Genomic DNA, 21,610 nt, shown 5'->3' with positions numbered 1-21,610 from the left:
AAAAATGTTTTTCACATCGGCATAACATTGTTGAATTTTGTCGTCTTCCGTGTTTTAACCACATATTTCGGTAGTTTTTTTAATTTTAAAATAGCAAAAAATACTCCATTATTTACGGAAAATCGTATGTTTGTGTTATTCTGATTACCGATAGATGGCGGAAAAAACAACGCCGCAATATCTTCAGCCAATCAATAACTCTGTAATATAATTAGGGTTACGTACAAGATCTGTGATTTGCCAAGGAATATCTAGCATTGTTTTGTTGCTAATGCAATAGTTATTGCTTGTAGTCTTCGATATCTATAGGTTGTTCCATAAATTGCTGTTCTATCCCTATATATAGTTTGATTACGCGGAAGTATCTTCTTGTATTTTGTATCTTCTGTTCTAGAAGTATGTTTGGTTCAATGCTCAGAGATTTCGAAGAGGATCCGTTTCTCAGGTGAGTTTATAACATTAGAGTTTAGACTAGTGGCAGTGAAGAGACTGAGACTGAGAGAGTGGATAAGCCAAGTACTGTACTGTACTGTACTCTGTCTGTGTACTGTAAGTAAAGTTATCTCATAATCATTTGCTGACTGAAGCTGAAGTGCTGTTGGCGTCCTTTCCTAAGGACGGTTGTGCACACGAAGCTGTTTCTGCAGTCCATTCCAGATGGGGCACACATCTGTAGAAACCCATGCTATAATGAGGGGCTAGAGTCATGAGAATCTGATTCATGTACTACTACTAGGGTCCTAAACTAAAACCTGGTCTAATCTGATGATCAGGTTTTTCACACATTCATTATTGTATTATTGTGTCTTGTTATGGTTGGGTTGACCGGTTGGTAGCATGTAAACTCTGAAACCAATCCATAATAGCCTAAGTTAGTAGGCCTACTTTAAGTACTTACTTACAGAAACTGAAGACACAATTAATGGTTCTCCATTTTTCCAGGACTAGCAGATTCACTGCCGGAAAACCAAGAGTAGCGATGTGCTTTTTCATCATAAAAGTTGGAAATTAGAAAATCGTGTGTTTGGTTGATGTGTATGATAAATCCATGTTCAACACTTGACGAACACTCATAAGTACACCTTTACAGCAGTGTGTTAGCCAGAGGTCTGTCTACCCGTCTTTTAGACTGATCCTATTCTTGGATGAGATGGATGAAATTTGATAGAGACAGCATGAGGGCGGCTCAATTTTATATATTATACACCTTGTATAACTGACAACAGTGCTTATAAGAATATAAAATCATATCAGATTCCTGTCTTTTTGGCATTTCAGACTAAATTTCCTCCATTTTAAACTTACTATTGCGAGATTTTTGATCAGAAAAACTAAAATGTATTTGACCACATCATACCAGCAATGAATTTTATCGTGTCCTGACTCACAAAATCACAAATGGCGCCTTCAAACCAAGTGCATAATTAAGACAAAAAGGCCTGCAATTATGTGTGGTAAATATGATTGAGTATTTATGTCAATAATTCAGAGCACTTTCTGTCATTGTGTTACTATCTGACTGGTAATCCACAAGCTTCTCTACTAACAGACTTTACGCGGCATTAGTACTACTAGTGTTTATACACTCTGACCTGATTTCTGCGGTGCGACTATGCATTACTGCACCGTGATAGATGTCTCGCGCTACCGCAAGAAAGTCTGAATTTTAGTCGTGCATGATTTGGTGAATACGAAGGTTCTAAGACATTTTATCATTACTCTAGACAATTGCTGTAACTAAAGCAATAATTGTAGGTATCATGAAAGTTGGGAAAACACTGGAAAACTCTCGCAATAGTTACTTTAAGGTAAGGCCCTCCCCCTTAAGCGCTTGGCGCCCGCAGCATCCTCGCTTTGCTCAGATGGTGAGACTCCCTTTTTTTTCCCTGGCTAACACCCTGCTTTACACAGTGGACACTTTCAGGTATCCCTTAATGGAATCTTGCATACAGGTGCACGGCTGGACCATAGACCAGTTACCAAGTTGTAGAAATTTCAAGGAATTAACAAGCAACAGTACATTTTCCACCCTGGTTCATCGTCCATCCCCACTTAACTAAGTCAGTAGAGATAATCCATGTAAATCCATGTAATCCCATTCAATCATATGGTGAAAACCTTTTTTATTTTTATTTTTGTTATATCTTTATTGAATATAATCCAAAATTCAAGTACATGTATGTACTGAGTTATGAAGATTACTATCATACCTTGGTGCATATACTCCCCTAGTGAGAAAATCCGTGTTAAACCTGCAGCTAAAAATGGGTGCTGTATGGCATACTAATTTACACGAACAAGCTAAAGCTTCTACTGAGAAGTAGATTTTGGCCAGATGAAAAATAACACGATTTCTTTAATTTCAAAAATCTAAATAGTTATAAAGACAGATGATATGTGGCAAGAATATTAAACCTCAATCTAAAATTTAAAGTGGGTATCAGGTAGTGATGTCACGATCATCGATTATACTCGATCATCGGTTGAACAGTGGCTCGAATCAAGCGCTTAGTGATGTCACGATCATCGATTATACTCGATCATCGGTTGAACAGTGGCTCGAATCAAGCGCTTGGTTATCAAAATCCATAATCAATTTCATAAAAATAAAAAATAAATCAGAGATATCATCGCTACTATACAAGTTATCCTTTATTAACATACATGTATTATACACACAGTAGTAAACAGTGCAAAACAAGCACATACATGCACACACGTACATGCGCACGACGTTACGCACATGCAGGCATTCAACACCCCGAGTAACCGATTGTAACCGATCATCGGTTAGTTGGGTCGAACCAATGATCGCTTACGAAATTACAACCGATTGACAACACTAGTATCAGGGTTCTCCAAGCTTTTTCATTATAGCATGGCGGGTGCTGCTTTTACGGTCCTAGTTGCAAGCTGCCGACGGCGGTTTGCATGCTAGGGGGGTCCGGGGGCTATGATATTTAGCATGGCGGCTATGATATTTAGAGTGGCGGGTGCATTTTAGGATGGCGGGGCTCGACGATAGCCTGGCGGGCCGCCAGGCTATAAGTGCTCTTGGAGAACCCTGGGTATGTATAGACATCCGATAGTTGTTGTGGCAGTCTAGTATGCTAAAAGTTGGTACAAGGTTTATTACAACAATTAACATTAAGGCTCGCTCAGGTCGTCCTACGATTTGACTATCGGCGACTACTTTATCGCCGATTAGCAGCGTAGCAACACTCACGTCGACTTGAAGTGCCTTCACGCTATACATCGACGATCAGATCGTAGCGTTCTCGCAGGAAACGTAGACGGGTTCGCGGCCCCAGTATTTGTACTAGCACAAGCAGTTCTTTAACACAAACAGAGCAAGCTTGACGCCGGGACCAGTCTACATAAAACGAGTCACGTACGTGACCAACAAAATGGCGCTTACCAGTAAACGTCAGGTAACTTCGTAAATCTATCCTCAATTTTCTGAAAATCGTTATAAATCGCAGAAAAAAAATTTATGTGATATACGGAAAACTTAATATATATTTGAGAAAGGGTTTGTGCAATAAGTAATTTATTAAGTTAATTTAAGTCCTTGTAAGTTGTAATCTGCTGACGAGTGCTGTGTAGGCTGCGATTTTGTTAATCACGTGACTTTTGATAATCATTTGACTCGACACGTTGCGTTGATTGGCTGCCACTTACGATTTGTTGCCGACCGCCGCATAGAAATAGAACATGTTCTATTCTTGCGATCGCAGTCGGCGACCGTATTTTCGATCGTAAGAGAACTCGTGTCGAGTTTGGTTGTCGATGTTTTTATCGGCGATCTGGCCGGTTTTTGACATACGATATTCAAATCTTGTCGGCGACTAGGTCGTAAGGCCGACCTAAGCGGGCCTTTAGACTCATAAGTTTGATAGTTCTTGACGTAAATCCAGGAACAAGTAGTAATTTCCAAACATAATATAATGTAAGTTATGCAGCTTGTTTAGACAGAACTACGGTATGATCTACTACACCTGTTATAGGAGAAAGAGGAATTTGAAAAAAACAGTAGTAGCCTAGTAGGGGACTCATCATATAATACCTAAAAGTTATGTGATAAAAGTATCACTGTTTGTGTCATGTAAATTGCCCAGTGAAAATATAAAATGATATAATCCCACTAAAGATGTATAACTCTAAATTTATGTAAATTTATCTATTTAAAAAGCCCATATTTGTCAACTCTTGCTGTGTAATACCACGTTCTTCTTTTGTCTTTTTTCCACTTTATACTTTTAAACAACACTCAACTTTATTGCAATAAGAATTGAATTTGTTTCAATAAATCTCCTGCAATAAAATTGAGCTGTGGTTTACCATTTTATGCGTGCCACATGTGCAATTGTGACACTGTTATAACCCAGGTTAGGCAGGTAGCTATTGTTCACACGCACACTCTCACTCCATGAACCAATAAACCATTTGTGTTTCATTGTGTTATTGTCATGTGTATAGCTCAGCGACGTACACATAACCTATTAACTTGACTTGATGACAGTCCACTCATCACATGCTGATACATGTCATCCTTATTAGGTTAATTGCAGCTTAATTTATTTGAACTTTGTGTTAGAAGAAGGCACTGCAAACGTCACTTGTGTGCTTGGCTGTTTGATTAAGGTGCATTGTACCCCCAAGCTCAAAATAGTACAAGTGTTGGTAGCTCAGTAGTCAGCCGCGCTGAGTTTCAAACATCGTCTTTATTACACTACATGTGTCTGGCGGCTAATCGTACTAGAAGCTGTGTTTGTTATCGCAGCTGGTTTGTGATGCCGTTGTGAACTGCTGTTTGCAGCATTCGCTAACCATATCCTATACCAGGCAGCTTCATTTCCTAGGGGGTCATGCGCTATATACGTGTTTATAAAAAGTGTATTGCCGGTGCCAGTTCAGCTTTGCACTTGTATTCAGTGTCTAACCAGGTGGCACGGAATCAAAACTGTTTAACTTCCTTATATAAATTAATGATGGCTTTTCTTGATAAACGATAGAAAATATTTGCACGTGCAATTAACTCCTACATACGATCAGTCAGCACTTATGATTACATGTCTAATGATGCTGTATAAATGCTATTATCCACTGTTTATGCGTTTTTTGGTCCACTGGTCTGGTTGCATTCTGAGCAGTGGCAGTGGTATTGTAATTTGTATTGCAGAACATGCTAGCTGTACCAAATTCCCGAATGACATCTTTAGTTACAGTGTGTGTGTTCGAGCGTGGGTGTGTGCATGCACGCGTGCGTGTGGATGCATGCATGTGTGCGTGCGTGCGTGTGTGGGTGTGTGGATGCGTGCGTGCGTGCGTGCGTGGGTGCGGGCGTGCATGAGTGTGTGCACAGCCAGACTATATTAACGGGTACCAATTCGCGTTAAATACCAGGTATTCACGTTTCGATTCATCCACCGTCGAACGCGACGACAGATTGCTCACGTGCGCCCGTTCTCGTCGTTTGTTGTTGCAGCCTGTCCAGACCGCACATGCAGCAGATGGATAACATGTTCCGCAGCATGGCCGACCCGTTTGCCTTCGCTCCGATGCTCACCTACCCGGACACCCGACCGCAGTATCCTCGCTCCACCGACATGGTGCCATTCGGCTCCATGTTCGGAGGATTTGACAGCATGTTCAGCAACATGAGAAACATGTTCAATAACGTGGTAAGTTGTGTGTGTGCGTGTGTGTGCATGCGTGCGTGTGTGCGCGCGTGCGTCCATTGTCTCTCTGTATTATGTGAGAACTTTATTCGAAAACTGCTCATTTGCATCTGTGCAGAAATCAGGATTGTTGAGCTTGAGATTGGGAAATAACCAGCACTCGAATCCAGGTTCAACAGCTGGTCTCAAATAACCAAGGTCTTAAAAGCCTGATGAAAACTGCAGACACTAATCTAAACCCTGAATGTTTTCCCAGTGTAGCAGGAGGAAATGTATACTTATTACCAACATAATACAATGTATACTTATCACAAAAATAATACAATCTGTTATTTGTTTATTACCAACATGATACGTGTGCTTGTTACCAATATAATACAGTGTATGCACAGTACCAACATAATACAATGAGTATTTATTGCTAGCAAGAAACAATGTCAGCATTTTTCACATTTAAATATTTATATTGCTCATATAAAAACATCAATATAATTATATATCTTCCATACTCTTGCAACAGGTTCTGTAAGCTCTGAAAATCTACAGTTTCTACTTCTTTGGAAAGTAAGGCGATGCCAAAACATGTTACCAGTAGTCCATTGTTGCATACTACTTAAACGTCATAGACTGTTCATATACAACCATGGCCATTCTTTTCTTGCTGGTGGTGTGCTAAAACAAAAACATCTTGAAGGCTGTGTAACGTTAAACTGTTGCTCGTCATCACGCGGTGTCTGATTTAGCTACCAGTAACACCATATTGCTGCCGAAACAGGAACGAGGTATCGCGCAGATGGGGAATGATCCGAACAGTCACTGCTACACCCAGAGCACTTTCATGTCGTACTCTAGCGACGGTGCAGGCAAGCCGCAGGTGTACGAAGCCACAAAGAGCACACGCATGGCGCCCGGTGGGGTACGTATTCACCTTCGAGTCCTTACTACCTACACGCTCACTAGAATGCACAAACAATCGTTGGTGTTGTTCATTGGTTAGTTAGTTAGGCTCAAGGGATCGTTGTCGTAACAGGTACTACAGATATGTACCCGAGGTACATATATGTATACACAAAGTGTACCAGACTTGTACTACAGAAGTGTACCCTAACCCTAACACTAACCCTAACCTTAACCCTATCCCTAAACATACCTCATATAAAAATATAAACATAATACTAAACAACCTAAAACTACCTCCTAATTATATAAAAATATAAACATAATACTAAACAACCTAAAACTACCTCGGGTACATATCTGTAGTACCTGTTACGACAACGACCCTTCGTGCGTTAGTTATCCCTTGTAGGTGCCTAGATGGGACATAAGGCATGGACAATAGATCTCCAACGTCGTCGGTCCGATGCTACTGGCCATGTTGTTCATATGAACGTAATAAAATACCCGTTGTTGTCATTAAGTAAAAAGCGATGATTCTTTCCTGTGGAAAATTAATTTCTCCATCTACAGTACTAACTCGGTTGGCGATAACCTTTCTGTTGTTATAATTACTCGATAATAATCAACGCAGTGTGAAGCTGTGGTCCTCGTAACGACGGCTCGTGGCCACTGCGAAAGTATACGTGCGTACGACAATGTTGCGTCGCCTAGCGGCCCTTACATATAACCTCTCAACGTCAACCGCAGATTCGTTGAATACGACATACATGTATATACATTATACTAACATTGCATACTTGCATAATATTAATAAATAATATACGTAATGAATAATAATAATAATAATAATAATAATACATAAATGATATCAGGAGTGAATCATAATAGATCTATTATAATTCACTCCTGATAATATTTAGTATAATATTAATAAATAATAATTAACTATTTATTATAATGACGTGCAGGTGAAGGAGACGAGGCACTCGGTGCGCGACACGGCGAGGGGAGAGCAGAAACTGTCCATCGGTCACCACCTCGGCGACCGCGCGCACATCGTCCAGCGAGCGCACGACATAAACACGGGCAGCAGATGAGGAGCAGGAGTTCATAAACATCGATGAAGGTAGTGCAGGAATTGTAATCCCATTTATGCCCCGCCAGCGCGTCCACCCGACCTACCGCCTGCCTGGCGCCCCTTGCACCGGCGTTCCAGCACGCGTCGGGTGCGAAGAAATAGTATATCGCTAGAGTTGTCGAAGGAGATGTAGTAGATCGTAGAGTCGTCGAAGAAGATGTAGATCGAAGAGTCGTCGAAGAAGGTAGTAGATCGTAGAGTCGTCAAAGAAGATAGTAGATTGTAGAGTTGTCGAAGGAGATAGTAGATCGTAGAGTCGTCGAAGAAGATGTAGATCGTAGAGTCGTCGAAGAAGATAGTAGATCGTAGAGTTGTCGAAGGAGATAGTAGATCGTAGAGTCGTCGAAGAAGATGTAGATCGTAGAGTCGTCGAAGTAGATGGTAGAACGTAGAGTCATTGAAGAAGATAGTAGATCGTAGAGTTATCGAAGGAGATAGTAGATCGTAGAGTCGTCGAAAAGATGTAAGATCGTAGAGTCGGTCGAAGAAGATGGTAGAATGTAGAGTCGTCAAAGAAGATAGTAGATCGTAGAGGCGTCAAAGAAGATGTAGATCGTAGAGTCATCGAAGAAGATAGTAGATCATAGATTTGTCGAAGAAGATAGTAGATCGTAGACGTCGTCGAAGAGATATGTGGATCGTAGAGCTTCGAAGAAGATAGTAGATCGTAGAGTCGTCGAAGAATATAGTAGATCGTAGAGTCGTCGAAGAAGATAGTAGATCGTAGAGTCGTCGAAGAAGATTAGAACGTAGAGTCGTCAAATGAAGATAGTAGATCGTAGAGGCGTCAAAGAAGATGTAGATCGTAGAGTCGTCGAAGTAGATGGTAGAACGTAGAGTCGTCAAAGAAGATAGTAGATCGTAGAGTCGTCAAAGTAGATGGTAGAACATAGAGACGTCAAAGAAGATAGTAGAAATCGTAGAGGCGTCAAAGAGATGTAGATTGTAGAGTCATCGAGAAGCAAGATAGTAGATTGTAGAGTCGTCGAGAGAAGATAGTAGATTGTAGAGTCGTCGAAGAGATAGTAGACGTCGTAGAGTCTTCGAAAGAAGATAGTAGATCGGCTACGAGTCGTCGAGAAGATAGTAGATTGTAGAGTCGTCGACGAAGATAGTAGATCGTAGAGTCGTCGAAGAAGATAGTAGATCGTAAAGTCGTCGAAGTAGATGGTAGAATGTAGAGTCGTCAAAGAAGATAGTAGATAGTAGAGGCGTCAAAGAAGAAGCGCGTTGCAAATATTTTCGTTACGAAGTCGTCACACGGCGAGTGATCCTTACAAAAATTATCTCAGTAGTAAGTGGCGTGAAATGCTGTTGATTTCTGAAACGTGAAATAGGGAGAATGAGAAGCAATTTGTAAGTTCGTACTGGTATTTATAAATGAAGAACTGCCCCATTTCGAAACGTCGTCCACTGAACAGCCGTATGTTTGTAAAGAACACTTGCCATTTTTAGCTCACCTTGACAGTCGTCAAGCTGAGCTATTGCCATGGGTCGTCGTACGGTCCGTCCGTCCGTCCGTCCGTCCGTCAACAGTCTTGGTTTCGGTCAACGATAACTCAGGAACCCACATGACCCACATGTTTGAAATGGGGTGTAGCTTGTTACTGCTATGCTCGCATATGGAAACGTTCCTATTTGAAGCACGCCAGTCGACGTACTTTCGAGCCACGGCGATTTTGGTATGTGAATGAATAAGGGCTAGGGGTTTTGATATTTAAAAAAAAATTATGCAAATTAGGTAGGGTTTGGCAATTATATAGCATATTATATAAACACAAACAGTCTGTGGTGTCACACTCGTCTGGTTCGTTTTACAAGATTTAATTGACAATATCTTTAATGCAAAATTGGTATTTCCTCTCCACCTTGCCGATAAAACGTCTATATTAGAGTAAAGATTTACAAAACATGTCGGAACGCAGCATAACCTGTTTATTTCGAACGCCATCGCTACAAAGCGGGTGTAGCGCCATCTACAGTCATAAATTGTGATTTATTTTGGTTTATAAATTATTATTGCGATATACAGATGGCAATCGTTTCTATAATGTACGTCGATGGTTGCTCAATTAAAACTGACTTCTTCTTACTCACTCATTTGTGTCCTTTTTTGTGGTGAGCTACAGTGTCATTGACACTTTCATTCTTTGATTGATTAGGTAATTACATACAGGTTTGCTTTAGACATCATCTTTCCGGATTTTGAAATGGTGTTTTGTTTTTCAGAGGAAGCAGAGGAGTTTGACAGTGAATGGAGAGAGAAGACACATACACATAACGCCCACCGCTACGGTTCTGCCATTAGCCCCTCGCGCCGTTTGGCTATTGAACCTGTACAAAGGTTAGTGCTAAATGGCGATTCGCATAGCTGAGTGTCGCTTGCAAGTGTGTGTAGGGTATGAGCGAATGCATCCAACAAATGGATAGCTGAGGTCACATGAATATGCCCATGATAGGTGTTGTGTTTCCTGTTACTTTACTGGTCTCTTGAATTGAATTCCTGGTGAACCTTGCAGTTTTACCACATTTTACGACCCTCCGCCGCACTTGTTTCAGTATAGCTATCACGTCTTTTTCTACTCTTAAAAAATATTGTCCTTGACCTACCGACTCTTACTTATGTGTCAGTCAACCTGGAAATGTGTAATTTCAGATTGGCCTAACTTCAGTTTTCCTGTACTAAATACCGGTTCTCTGACTCGATGAAGCTCCACTAAGTTACCCCCCCCGCCTTCTGCTTCGTGATTTCAGCGAAGACAGGATTGCGAGTACTGAGAGAGAACACGTGGAGCAACGTCCCGAGAAGAATGTTAGGATAGTCGAGCCCCCTCGCCCGAAAGACTCCTACCGCAAGCACAGCAACCACAAGAAGGGCAGTGGCAAGACGCGCAAGTCGTACGACCACCGACGCCACTTTTAGCCGTGACCTCTGCTCTGCTTCCTCCGTTTCTCCAGTTGTACACAACCTCTGCGTTGCAATCTCTTGCGATTGGTATGATCGGATTTGGTGGTTCTAAAAAGAGCAGGGCCACCTGCTGAAGTTTTGTATCTCCAGCAGTTTGTTTATCAGGGCAAGGTTCCGCAGGTCCTACCACGTAAATTGTAGTAGCCACTGCTGGGTAAAATGGAAAGTGATTTTCCCAGCTCTCTCTCTGTGACATAGATTTACGAATTATTCTCAGCTGAATCGGGTTCACAGTCTGCTACATACAAATTTGTTGTTCAGTTTTCACTAGAAATCTTTTGTTTTGTTTTAAGAGCTGTTAATTATTTTTGGCTCACAACTCTGGTTCACTAATACTAGTACTACACATGCTGGTCATAATCCCAGAAGCTTCTAAGAAAAGTGAATTGCATTTATCTCAAATTACTATTTACTTGTAAAAACTTTGATTGAGTATAAATATGACTATGTTCTACCTGAAACTAATAGTGAAATATAGAGCATTGCAACGCTTCTCTTAAATTATTAAGTAAGAAATGTTGACAGCCTGTTGTGTATGCAACTGGTTTTATGCAATGCAGATAGGGAAAGCACAAGTAAAGCATTGTAATGACCTTGTATACGATTTTATAGTATTAGTATCTATTTCGTTTCGATACTATAAAAAGATAATGTCTGATAACAGAAATATGTAAGCCATATATCTCTTTTATGCAGCATTATATTTGTGCTGGAAAGTTCTAGATTTAAGTTTCCTTTTAACTATATTTGCAATGAGAGTCTACTCCTTCTCTTCTGTTTATGCTGTTTTCGGTCAATCCAGACATCACGACTAGCTGGTGACTAGACTAGTGGAGCTGTTTTGGTCTCTCTCTCTCTCCCTCTCCCTCTCCCTCTTCCGCTCCCCCTCTCTATCTCTCTCTTTCTCTGTTTCCCTGCCCCACTTCCTCCCCCTTTCCATCTTCTCTCTTTTCATCATCGTCCTTCTCTGTAAACTTCCCCTCCTAGGTTCCTGTCACGTTAATACAATGAATGCAGCACACTGTTTCCATACACTGTGATTATTGTAATATACATGTAGATGTATTGAACTACAGAGGTCTCGTACGGGAACGTTTTAGCTGGACGTAATAGTACATTAACTGCATGCAGTGTCACAATCAGTTTTCTCTAATAACGCACTTGCAATGTGGTAGGACTGCTTCTGAAATGTTTTTGAAGTATATATATATATGTGGCCCAGTTCCTAATACTATGTCATTACGTGTGGTTTCTACTGTGCGATGTAAGCGGCACCAGCATGGTTCGAGTATTTTTTTCGTGGATGAAGGAACTTCGCAAGTCACTAGTGTCGTATTGCACTGTCAGTCGAATATATATCGAAAACTATTATGTACATATAGACAAGCACATTCAATTGTATTTCTGCACGCACTCTCAAGAATGTAGATCGATGCCATGAGGTGGTAGAACTGTGTTACGTGTCTACACACGTGAGGCTGCTTATGATATGAATTTCAAACGTTTAGAATCATTTCTATATAACATTCTTGGTTGCGTTTTTCGCGTGTCTGCACGCATGGTGTGTACCTATTTGATTGATGTTTTCTCCTATGAAGTGTATGGGTACGGTTTAATGTCACAATCAGATAATGTCGCAATCACACACTGAATTTAATTCAAACGAGTTTTATAATTAATTAGTTACTCTGAGTTTTCTAAGGCTGTAGGCAGCCAAAGCGTTTATCCACCTGATATTATTACGTTGGTTTGCTCATTTCACTGGAGTGTAACTTTCAGATTTATGTTAGGAAATAATTAGCAATTTAAAGACACAGAGATCTCGTCAACTAATGGGGACACATTTTTTTCTGACGATAGATCTGTTGTCGTGATCACCAACTACGTCGTGGTATGGTGTATAGTTATATATATATATATATATGTATGTATGTATGTGTAGATATAGATGATGATGATGATGATTTCATGACGACGATAATATATGCTGCGTGCTTATGTGATGCCCCGTTCGTCACACGACTGAGTAAATGTTACCAACGATTATTAGGTGATGGCAAAGTTTGTATCTGTTATGGATGGTACATTTAATATCGTGCGTGCAAGTTTACCACCGTGGTCGTTGCTTTGTAACGTTCACTGGGCGGGGTTTTTGTGGTTTTGGTGATTTATAACAAAATTGTAGCATTTTTGTTGAGCGAAGTAATGCTGTACGACTGGTGTCACCTGATCCCACCATGTCCCCCCGGATCCACCGCCTCCCTATCCACCCCATCCCACCCAACATGGTATTCGTATCCTACTCGCGGTTTCAGTGTCAGTGTCTATGTATCACTATTTAGTGAGAATTTCGGGCGTAGATTTAAGGCCACTTCACTGATCATGATTATCTACTCGTCACAGTCCCGACTGCAGTTCTTTATTGGGCGATGTCACGATATATCCGTGTCTTGGTCACAGTTTCACTCACGTGTCGAACGATGTCGCGATATTACCGTGTCTGGGTCACACACTTTCAATCACGTGTCGAGCAAGCTCACAATATTAGTGTCTGGGTCACGGTTTCACTCGTGTGTCGAACAATGTCACGATATTTTAATACAGTCACGGTCTTAGTCGCGTGAGTAGCCAGGCCTACGCAATTGGTCGACCTCTCGGTACACGAGTCGGCGATCGCAGTGTTACAAAATTAATGTCTACCGTAGGTATCGTCATCGTCGGGAAAAGAGGTTAACATGCGGGCGTTTCCGCGTTGGATATAATGTGGACAACTATCGTGAAATGATGGACTGAGCCTTCGTGGACACTGTTCCGTTTATCAATCCTGTTAAGCACTAGCACTGTCTATCCACCGCGACGTTTGAGCAGCGAAGGCCTACGCAGGTAGAGCTAGTTAAGTATATACATGTATATACATTGGCGTGAATTTACTAAGGCTACAAAGAAAGAAAAACAGGTATCGTGGAGTTCATATTGTTTATGTGCTCGAGTAATGGTTATATTAGGCGCGGAATCAATAATAAAGTCTAACAGTGTTACGTATTTGTTTGTGCTGATAGCGTACAGCGCTCCAGTAGATCCAACTATCTGTTGTCTCTATTACTGTTATACCCCCTCGTAAGTCTCATATTATATGAATTAATATTAATAATAATGAACCGGTCGACTTACGATCCGTTTTTAAATGAACACTTGTTTGTAACACGCGGAATTTTGGATACGACGTTATCGACTACACTGTAACTCTTGCATAAGCGCTTTGCTACGAATGTAACAGCCATTTATATGTCAGTAAAAATTTGGTTTAGACCGTGATTAATAATAATAAACTCGTTCATATTGAACACACAGCACGCAGATACTTGTTTACGAGTGTGCTTTTGGCTTTCTCAGATACTATCGCTACGTCTCCATGCTGCCTACACAAATATTTACGGCGGCTCTACTTCACGCACGCACGCACGCACGCACGCACGCACATGTACACCTTCGCACGTAAACCTTGAAGTTCGCGTACCACACAAATACACGTCGTTTTGTTACTAAGCAACGGCTGGACTTATTAACATTGTAATATATCGGCGACCAATTGTCGTTCTTTGTATAAAGTTGGAAGTGGCGAGCGTCTATACGGTCACGTGCCTGGAAGCCAATATCCGGAGTGGCGTACGTGCAGCCGCGGAATGTCCCGCGTCCGCTATGAAAGATCCGTGTTGTCGAAAGGCGACTGCGGCGCGCGCGTGCAGGCAACTTCAATCGAGCAACATTCATCCGTCCTTATTATCGAGTAATTATGAGCACTGCGTCGCGGGGTTCCCGATTTAGCATGAAGAAGGTCGGAAACCATAGAGTGTCGACGCATGAAGCGGCCACGGGGGATATCTTATTGCAAAGTACGTGCCATTTGATGCGTATGTATGAATTCGCTCGCATGAAATTAGTTATTGTTACCAGAGAATGTAGACTGCATACAGTTTGCAGGGCCGTAGGCTGAGCAAATTCCTAGTATGTGGGAGGGGGCAAAGTTTTATGACTCAACTGTGTAATGATGAGCGACGGGCGCAGCTTTTGATCGACGTCCATAGTGTGGTAGGGGTGGGTGGTCTGAGACAAGCCTTTCACGGACAAGTGACCAAAAAAATCACGTTAGGGTTATTTACGATTATTAGCCAAGCTTATTTTTTAAATTTTGCTCCAAAATCTAGGGGGCAGCGACAACGAGACGCTGCTGTTGACGCTGCGCAGTCAGTGGTGGTTGGGCGGCGCATGCGTGGTACTGCAGCTCTGTCTATCGTGGGACTGCCGTACAGCGGCCGCTGGCATCTGGACAGGTGGCTGGTTCTTCTTGACAGGACTGGTAACTATACCTTCTACGCTGTACTACCGTCAACTCTGACCTCTGTGGTGTTCCATGATTGCCATCGCGCGGCGTTCTCAGAGAACCGTATAATATTATTATATATATATATATATATATAATATATATATATATATATATATATATATATATATATATATATATATGTTATATATATATGTACTGTCGCAGCTTCACGACGTCGCACCGCATTTGTGTTCCATAACTGTCGTCGCGTCATTTGCCTTGACTCATTTCTCAACCACGGTGTCGCCTTTTCTCAACCACGGTGTCGCTTTTTTTCAACCACGGTGTCGCCTTTTTTCAAACACGAGGTCACCCATTATCAACGGCGACATCGTGGTTAAAAACGCGCGACGTCGTTGTTGGTTTGTGTGTGTGCGTGCGTGTGAGTGCGCGTGTGTGCGTGCATGCGCGTGCGCGCGTGCGAGTATGCGCGTGTGTGTGTGTTCATGATATCATGTTCTCCTAATATATATTACAGTAATTATCTGTCTAGAATGCAGAGGTGGCATTGCCGCGTAAATGCTGTCAATTTAATTTCGCACGTGTGGGGCTTTACGGTAATAGAATATACAAAGTCCATGAAAGCCGACAGTAATCGCGTGCCGCTCGTCTATTACTTAGACTGGCCTACACCTTGTTGGACGACATCCGCTGGCGAACCGCGAGGTGGCGACAGTGTCGGTGATGAGCATTGTCGGAATCGTACTCGCCGTGGTGCTGGTGGCGCTCTCTACAATTATATCAGCAGGTGAGACAAGACCAAGCGTCGCAGCTACATCAAGCATTGCTCGTGGGTCCTTTCCCGATGGGGTACCCACAAGTCTCAGTTACTAACTTTCTACTAGTGCGCTGATTGCATTTCTCGATGAAATTTGTTGATGAAATTAATTAAAGCGTGCCGAAAATACAAAAAGGCAAAAGAGTCGTTAAGTGAGAGGCTTGAGAATCAGTATAAAAACTGAGACAAGACGAAAGTTACGGCGACGATTGCATAAGGCGCTTCTCCCGTTAATTTCTATAAGAGAGTCCAGCGTAACGAGTTACGATGCAGCACAGTCCATAGTCGGTGTTTATTCTATAACATAGTCGAAGGCAATCTGTGGCTTGATCTAATATCTCAATCTCACAAAAGAATCGAAAATCTATTATTAAACTATGTAGGATCAACGCTTTTCTGATCAGGCCCTCACATGTAAATAATAAATAATGTAAGTTGTTATGTATCAACCCTCTCTATGATTAAGCCTTTATATATTGAAAATAAATTATATAAACCGTGGCATGTTTAAACCTTTTATGTTTAAACCCTAATGGACACGAGATCTCGGCGCCGGGATTGATAACACCAGATATAAATCGATCACAATTTGATTCATGTGATCTTATAATATCTAAACGATTACTTGCTCGGTGCATCACGGCATCGATGTATACCGTCAAATATAATCATAGCTATTTCGTATATATTATACAGGTGATGATTATGAATTTTATCTGATATCACGTATTAACACCAGGCGCGGATTTAGGCCGGTTTGCACCGGTTTCTAGAAACCGGTCACAGGCCACAAAATTCACCAGAATACACCAAATATAGCTTCTTTTTTTTAAATTCCCGGGGGGCATGCCCCTGGACCCCCCTAGCTGCAGAAGAACATATATGGAAACTGGTCACCCAAACCCTCTGGATCCGCCCCTGAACACGAAGAATAGGTTATCGCGTCCGTAAAATCCGCCAGCTCTCCTGCGCATGTACACACTCTATGCTGTCCTGTCTATGTTGCCGCTGTGATGCCTCGTGGTTATTCAAATTCTCGTTGCGTCGTTCCTTTTCTCAGAGCCGAGTTGGTGCTGCCATCTAGCGCGTATCTCCTCGACGCCCGACGCAGCAGAAGCAGCAGCAGCAGCAGCAGCAGCGCCGTACACGGAGAGATGCGACGCGATACGCATATTCAGTCTCGCGCTCGTTATTTCTGGAATCGCCGAAATCTGCGTGGCCTTCTGCACCATCGCGATATGCGTCAGCGTGCTCACATCTCGGCTCCATCGACTTGCGGACCACGAGCTCAGCCTGCCAGCGGTGAGGCTAACTACCGATGACGTGACCAGCAGCACGCGTCCGGTCGCGGCTGCTGCTGCGCTAGCACCGACCGATGCTCCGGCGATGGAGAGTCTATCGTTTCTGTCGACCTTGCAACCGTTCTCCCCCGCCGGAGAACGCGGTGCATGTGCTCGTTGCAAGAACGCGTCCGATAGACGCCATGATTTAAACGCGAATGAGCTGTAAACTGGAATGGGAGATGCACGCGTGCGGCAGCCTTTGTCGGCGTGAGATTTTTTGCTTGCTTTGTAGATATAGAAGTCGAGATAGGGCGAAATCAAACTGTTCTACTCACACTTAGCGAAACGGTACGCGTTAGGAATGATCTTTAGCGGTGTCGCATTATTTAATGTTTGTCGTTGTTTAACACGTGTGTTATCGTTATGTTTATTCGTATTACTAACCTAATTTCTCTGCAAGATTTGCACGCATTTTGTAACAGTGTTCGATGCTGTGATAGATACGGGCATCAATAACATTCGCACCGTACTTTGAATCACAGTAATCTGCTCCAGCTGATTTTAGACTCGTGACAGATATTTTCATGGAGAATTAAATAGGTAATAACAGGGGTAGATAATGATAAATAATGTCACAAATTTGTCATTATCTTCCCCTCGTAATAGTCATCGCGTATAAATAAGTCTCGTAAGACATTACAGAATTCATAATTACAAGAAGCAATAACGCTAAGCTTTAGTTAAATATGACTACATCAATATATCGTGCATAATCAACAAGAAAAGGTGATACAAAACGGCATTGAGAAAAATCGATACGAAAAATATACATAAAATTCAAAATACGCACAACACCGATTTATTCGCGCTAGTAACTATTGCATTACCTATTTACCAAGAGCGGTAAGCCATTTCAAAATCCCAAACCATGCACATGCGGTCCGACACACATTGAAATCACACCACAAAATGCCGTAAACCTCAAAGATAACTCCACGATTATAAGCATTACTGCCACTGACTCACTTACAAACTCCACACGCCAAATAAACGCCCGGAATTTCTACCGGCCAGCACATATCAAACAACAGGATGCTATCCTGCTGAAAGCAAAATACTTTTTGCCATGCAGACGGTTTATATTCCTGCTCGTCAGTTCTACTGAATATGTGCCGCTATTCCGGGAACTATATTGACCTGTCTGATGTACATAACGCACGCAGTTGAAGACGTCCATTTTGCGGCTAGTTGTTTTGCTTAGTATCTATTAATTTTCCCAAGTGAAACTATTGTTATATATGTTATATGTTATATGTATTGAACCTCGCGCACGATAAAAAATACAGCATTTGTTCTTACGAAACTGTCCGTGCGAACTCTACAACGGCATTAAAACGTACCATAAAAGAGAACGTCAAAACAATATTTCACAATCATATATTATGCACCACAATCGGATACACTTCCCAAGAGAAAATTAACGAAGATGTCTAACAAGAATGTAGCGCAGTATGGCAACAAACGCCAGAAGCGTAAAGGGAAGAAATAAGGTATATATATATATATATATATATATATATATATAATGTCACGTCTCTGTAGAGACAAGATCTTACGAGACTTTCTGCACAATATAGGGCGTATCGCGATCGTTTGTGCCACATATCTATGTTATAAAGTCTCATTTAGATCTCTCCGATCCGAAACTGTTAGTATATATATATAAGTTCGTATATATAAGAAGTAAGTTCGTAATTCGCCAGCTTAACGTATAATCTGAGAAGACAGACATTTACAATTCGCGTGTAATAATAAAAAATATCTTAACAAGCTAGATTACTAATCGGAAATAAATACTTCTAAAACGCATGAGAACGTTTACAAATTCTCCATATATAAAACGACACAACAGCATCACCCGTATGTACAAAAAAGCAGGCAGATGTACTCTCTAAACAGTTCCACATTACATTCGCGTTATTATACCTATGTCAAAGATGGCGTCGTCCAACCACACACGTGAACCCAAAATGAAAAATATTCTTGCAATACGGAATAAAACGTGGGCACAAAAAATTCGGGAGCCTCAAATCCATGCGGTTAATTGGTCGAACCCATCAAGCCAAACCCGTTATATTGTCAGACAATCTACTCGCAATACAGACCTTCTGTATAAAAAGGAGCATGCACCAACGTTTTGGGAAAAACCTTTTTGTTGGCGTAGAGCCGCCAGTTGTGGCGGAAATGCCTCGGAAATACTTTTCATATCGGGACCGTCACGGTGTGACGCAAGGCTATTTGAACGATGACGAGACGCACATAATGACGCTCGGACTGTCTCTACCTCCGTCTTACTTCGCTGACATCATGATAACAAATTCTGAAATGATTGCAAATTGTGGCAGAAGTGGATAAATTCTGAAATAGAGGAGAGAAACAAACACATTTGGCACAGAGCGGAAACTCGTCCGTTTAGGGCGCGTTTCGTCGAGTATTGAAGTCAATTTAAGTTTGATATAGAAAAAACTATTCACCATTTAGTAAAGTAATAATAATAATTGAAAAGCTTTATGTTAATCCGTCCAAGATAACACAGCAGACATAAAATGTTTTCTCATAATCGATTGACCGTACATAACAAGTCTGAATGAGAAATTGCCTCCCAATAGACAAATCCCATAGTGACGCGTGAAGAGAAAAAGCACGCCTTCGCTCGGCCGCGATTTTACCCGGGAAATGAATGAGCTTGGTTTTCATCGACCTTTGCCGCTTCAACCTTTTTGAATTCACGGCCACGCGCGCGCGCGCACGTAAAACACGCTACGAGAAGACAGTAGATTCAACATCCCTGCTGTTTGCAAAACCGACGATAAGGTCACCTTGAACTGTGCCGACGTGACACACACGCCCGCCCGCACGCATGCACGCACGCACGCACGCACGCACGCGATAATCGACGTGTATATTTTCTAAAGGGAAAGAATCTCGTCGTTTCTCCTTTAACGGATTCGCGTCGCTTCGTTGCTTTACCGACAAGCGGCAGTACGAGCAAGTGTAGCATCGTATACGTCCTTATCGCAAACGTCCCCCTTATATCTCTATGTTATACACTCCTGATAAAATCACCAGGCCTCATGCGCCCTGAGAGACATACCCATGCGCCTGCGCAATGTACAGTCTTGCGATAAGGGGGGATGTATAGCTCTGCTACATACTCACCGTTGTAGTTCACAAGTCCGTCTCCGTCGAGGTCGGCTTCCTTGATCATGTCGTTCACCTCCTCGTCGGTCAGCTTCTCTCCGAGGTTCGTCATGACGTAGCGAAGCTCAGGTGGGCTGATGAAGCCATCGCCGTCTCTGCGGATTGCAAGCACGCGTGGGTCGTGAGCACGATAGCCGTGCAGCGCGCGAGAGAGCGTCAAGGTGCTTGTGGATTAGTAAGATGTAGGATGTAGCATAAGGAGGTATGCTTAAGTAGGATTAATGGCATGTAGGATATAGTTACATGTGGCGCGGGATAGAGCACGATAGCCGTGTAGCGCGCGAGATCGCGTCAAGGTGCTTGTGGATTAATGGGAGAGCACGTTATCTGTTGGGCGGGATTAAGCACGGACGGCATACTTGTAGCATGAAGTGTTCCTATTCTGTAGCATGACTAAAGCATGAACGGCATACTCGTAGCATGTATTGTTCGTGTGCTGTTGCATGGCTAAAGCATGAACGGATATACCTGTAGCATATATTGTTCGTGAACTGTAGCATGGCTACAGCATAAACAGCATTTCTGCAGCATAATCGGTATGTATATTATAGCATAACCGTAGCATTGTTTATGTGCCTGTGGATTGTACTGCGTCTGTGTCATGTACGCGGCACCAAGCCATGCCAATCATGTGATATATGTAAAATTTGCAAAGGAAAGCAAGAGAAAGAGAGAGAAAGCATCGTCTAAGATGTAAATATAAGTGAGCTCATTGGGGATTCTTCTCTCGTGTAGATATGTCCACTCATGCCCTGTCTCACACTTTTCGCTTACCCCCTCAATCCGAGTCGCTCACGGTCCCTTTTATTCCCTGCAGCTGTTTGCACTTACGTCTGTCTTTCTCTTTCTTTCTCTGTTATTCTCTCTCTCTCTCTCTCTCTCTCTCTCTCTCGCACTAAACCACTTCCCACGTCTTCTGTCTGAGCACCTCCACGGCTTACGTACAAGAGTTAAAGACTAATCTTCAAGCATTTTTTATTCTTTCTCTTTCTCTCTCTTTCTTTCTCTCTCTCTCTCTCTCTCTCTCTCTCTCTCTCTCTCTCTCTTTATATATATATATCTCTCTCTCTCTCTCTCTATCCTTCAGATTACAGTAAAACAGCAGCAACATATACATATATACAACAGGAGTATATAAATATCTGAGGAAATCTCTAGACAAATCGAATCTCTATTCATGCCATCGTGATAAATAAGTATATTTATTTATACACATA

General features: G+C 42.0%; 2 protein-coding genes and 1 long non-coding RNA gene across 4 annotated transcripts in view; 2 read left to right on the top strand and 1 right to left on the bottom strand.

The window, feature by feature from the left end:
• Nucleotides 1–262: 262 nt before the first annotated feature.
• LOC106808339 (myeloid leukemia factor 2-like) lies at nt 263–14,044 on the top strand. Its single transcript, XM_014811026.1, is given in 7 exon segments — nt 263–445; nt 5,489–5,684; nt 6,457–6,597; nt 7,550–7,672; nt 7,674–7,707; nt 9,949–10,063; nt 10,474–14,044. Coding segments are annotated over 7 exon segments (825 nt in total). The 5' UTR covers nt 263–398; the 3' UTR covers nt 10,643–14,044.
• Nucleotides 14,045–14,394: 350 nt separating this feature from the next.
• Nucleotides 14,395–18,523, top strand: LOC106808344. Its single transcript, XR_001393767.1, has 4 exons — nt 14,395–14,580; nt 14,893–15,044; nt 15,693–15,819; nt 16,910–18,523. It is a non-coding gene; the product is annotated as an uncharacterized LOC106808344 (long non-coding RNA).
• Nucleotides 17,976–21,610, bottom strand: part of LOC106808343 (calmodulin-A-like) — a 33,628-nt gene continuing 29,993 nt past the window's right edge. Inside the window, exons 5-6 of one of the 2 annotated variants that reach the window (XM_014811030.1) lie at nt 20,352–20,488; nt 17,976–19,550 (exon numbers count right to left, since the gene is read on the bottom strand). In XM_014811030.1, coding sequence (XP_014666516.1) covers nt 19,498–19,550; nt 20,352–20,488 — 190 coding nt within the window. In that variant the 3' untranslated portion in view covers nt 17,976–19,497. The remainder of the gene's footprint in view (nt 19,551–20,351; nt 20,489–21,610) is intronic. The other variant, XM_014811031.1, reaches the window with a different exon arrangement.

This window comes from Priapulus caudatus, unplaced genomic scaffold (assembly GCF_000485595.1).
Source record: "Priapulus caudatus unplaced genomic scaffold, Priapulus_caudatus-5.0.1 Scaffold269, whole genome shotgun sequence".
NCBI classification, from domain to species: Eukaryota; Metazoa; Priapulida; class Priapulimorpha; order Priapulimorphida; family Priapulidae; genus Priapulus; species Priapulus caudatus.
The sequence above is the reverse complement of the archived record's forward strand: the minus strand, read 5'-3'. Positions and strand labels throughout refer to the sequence as shown.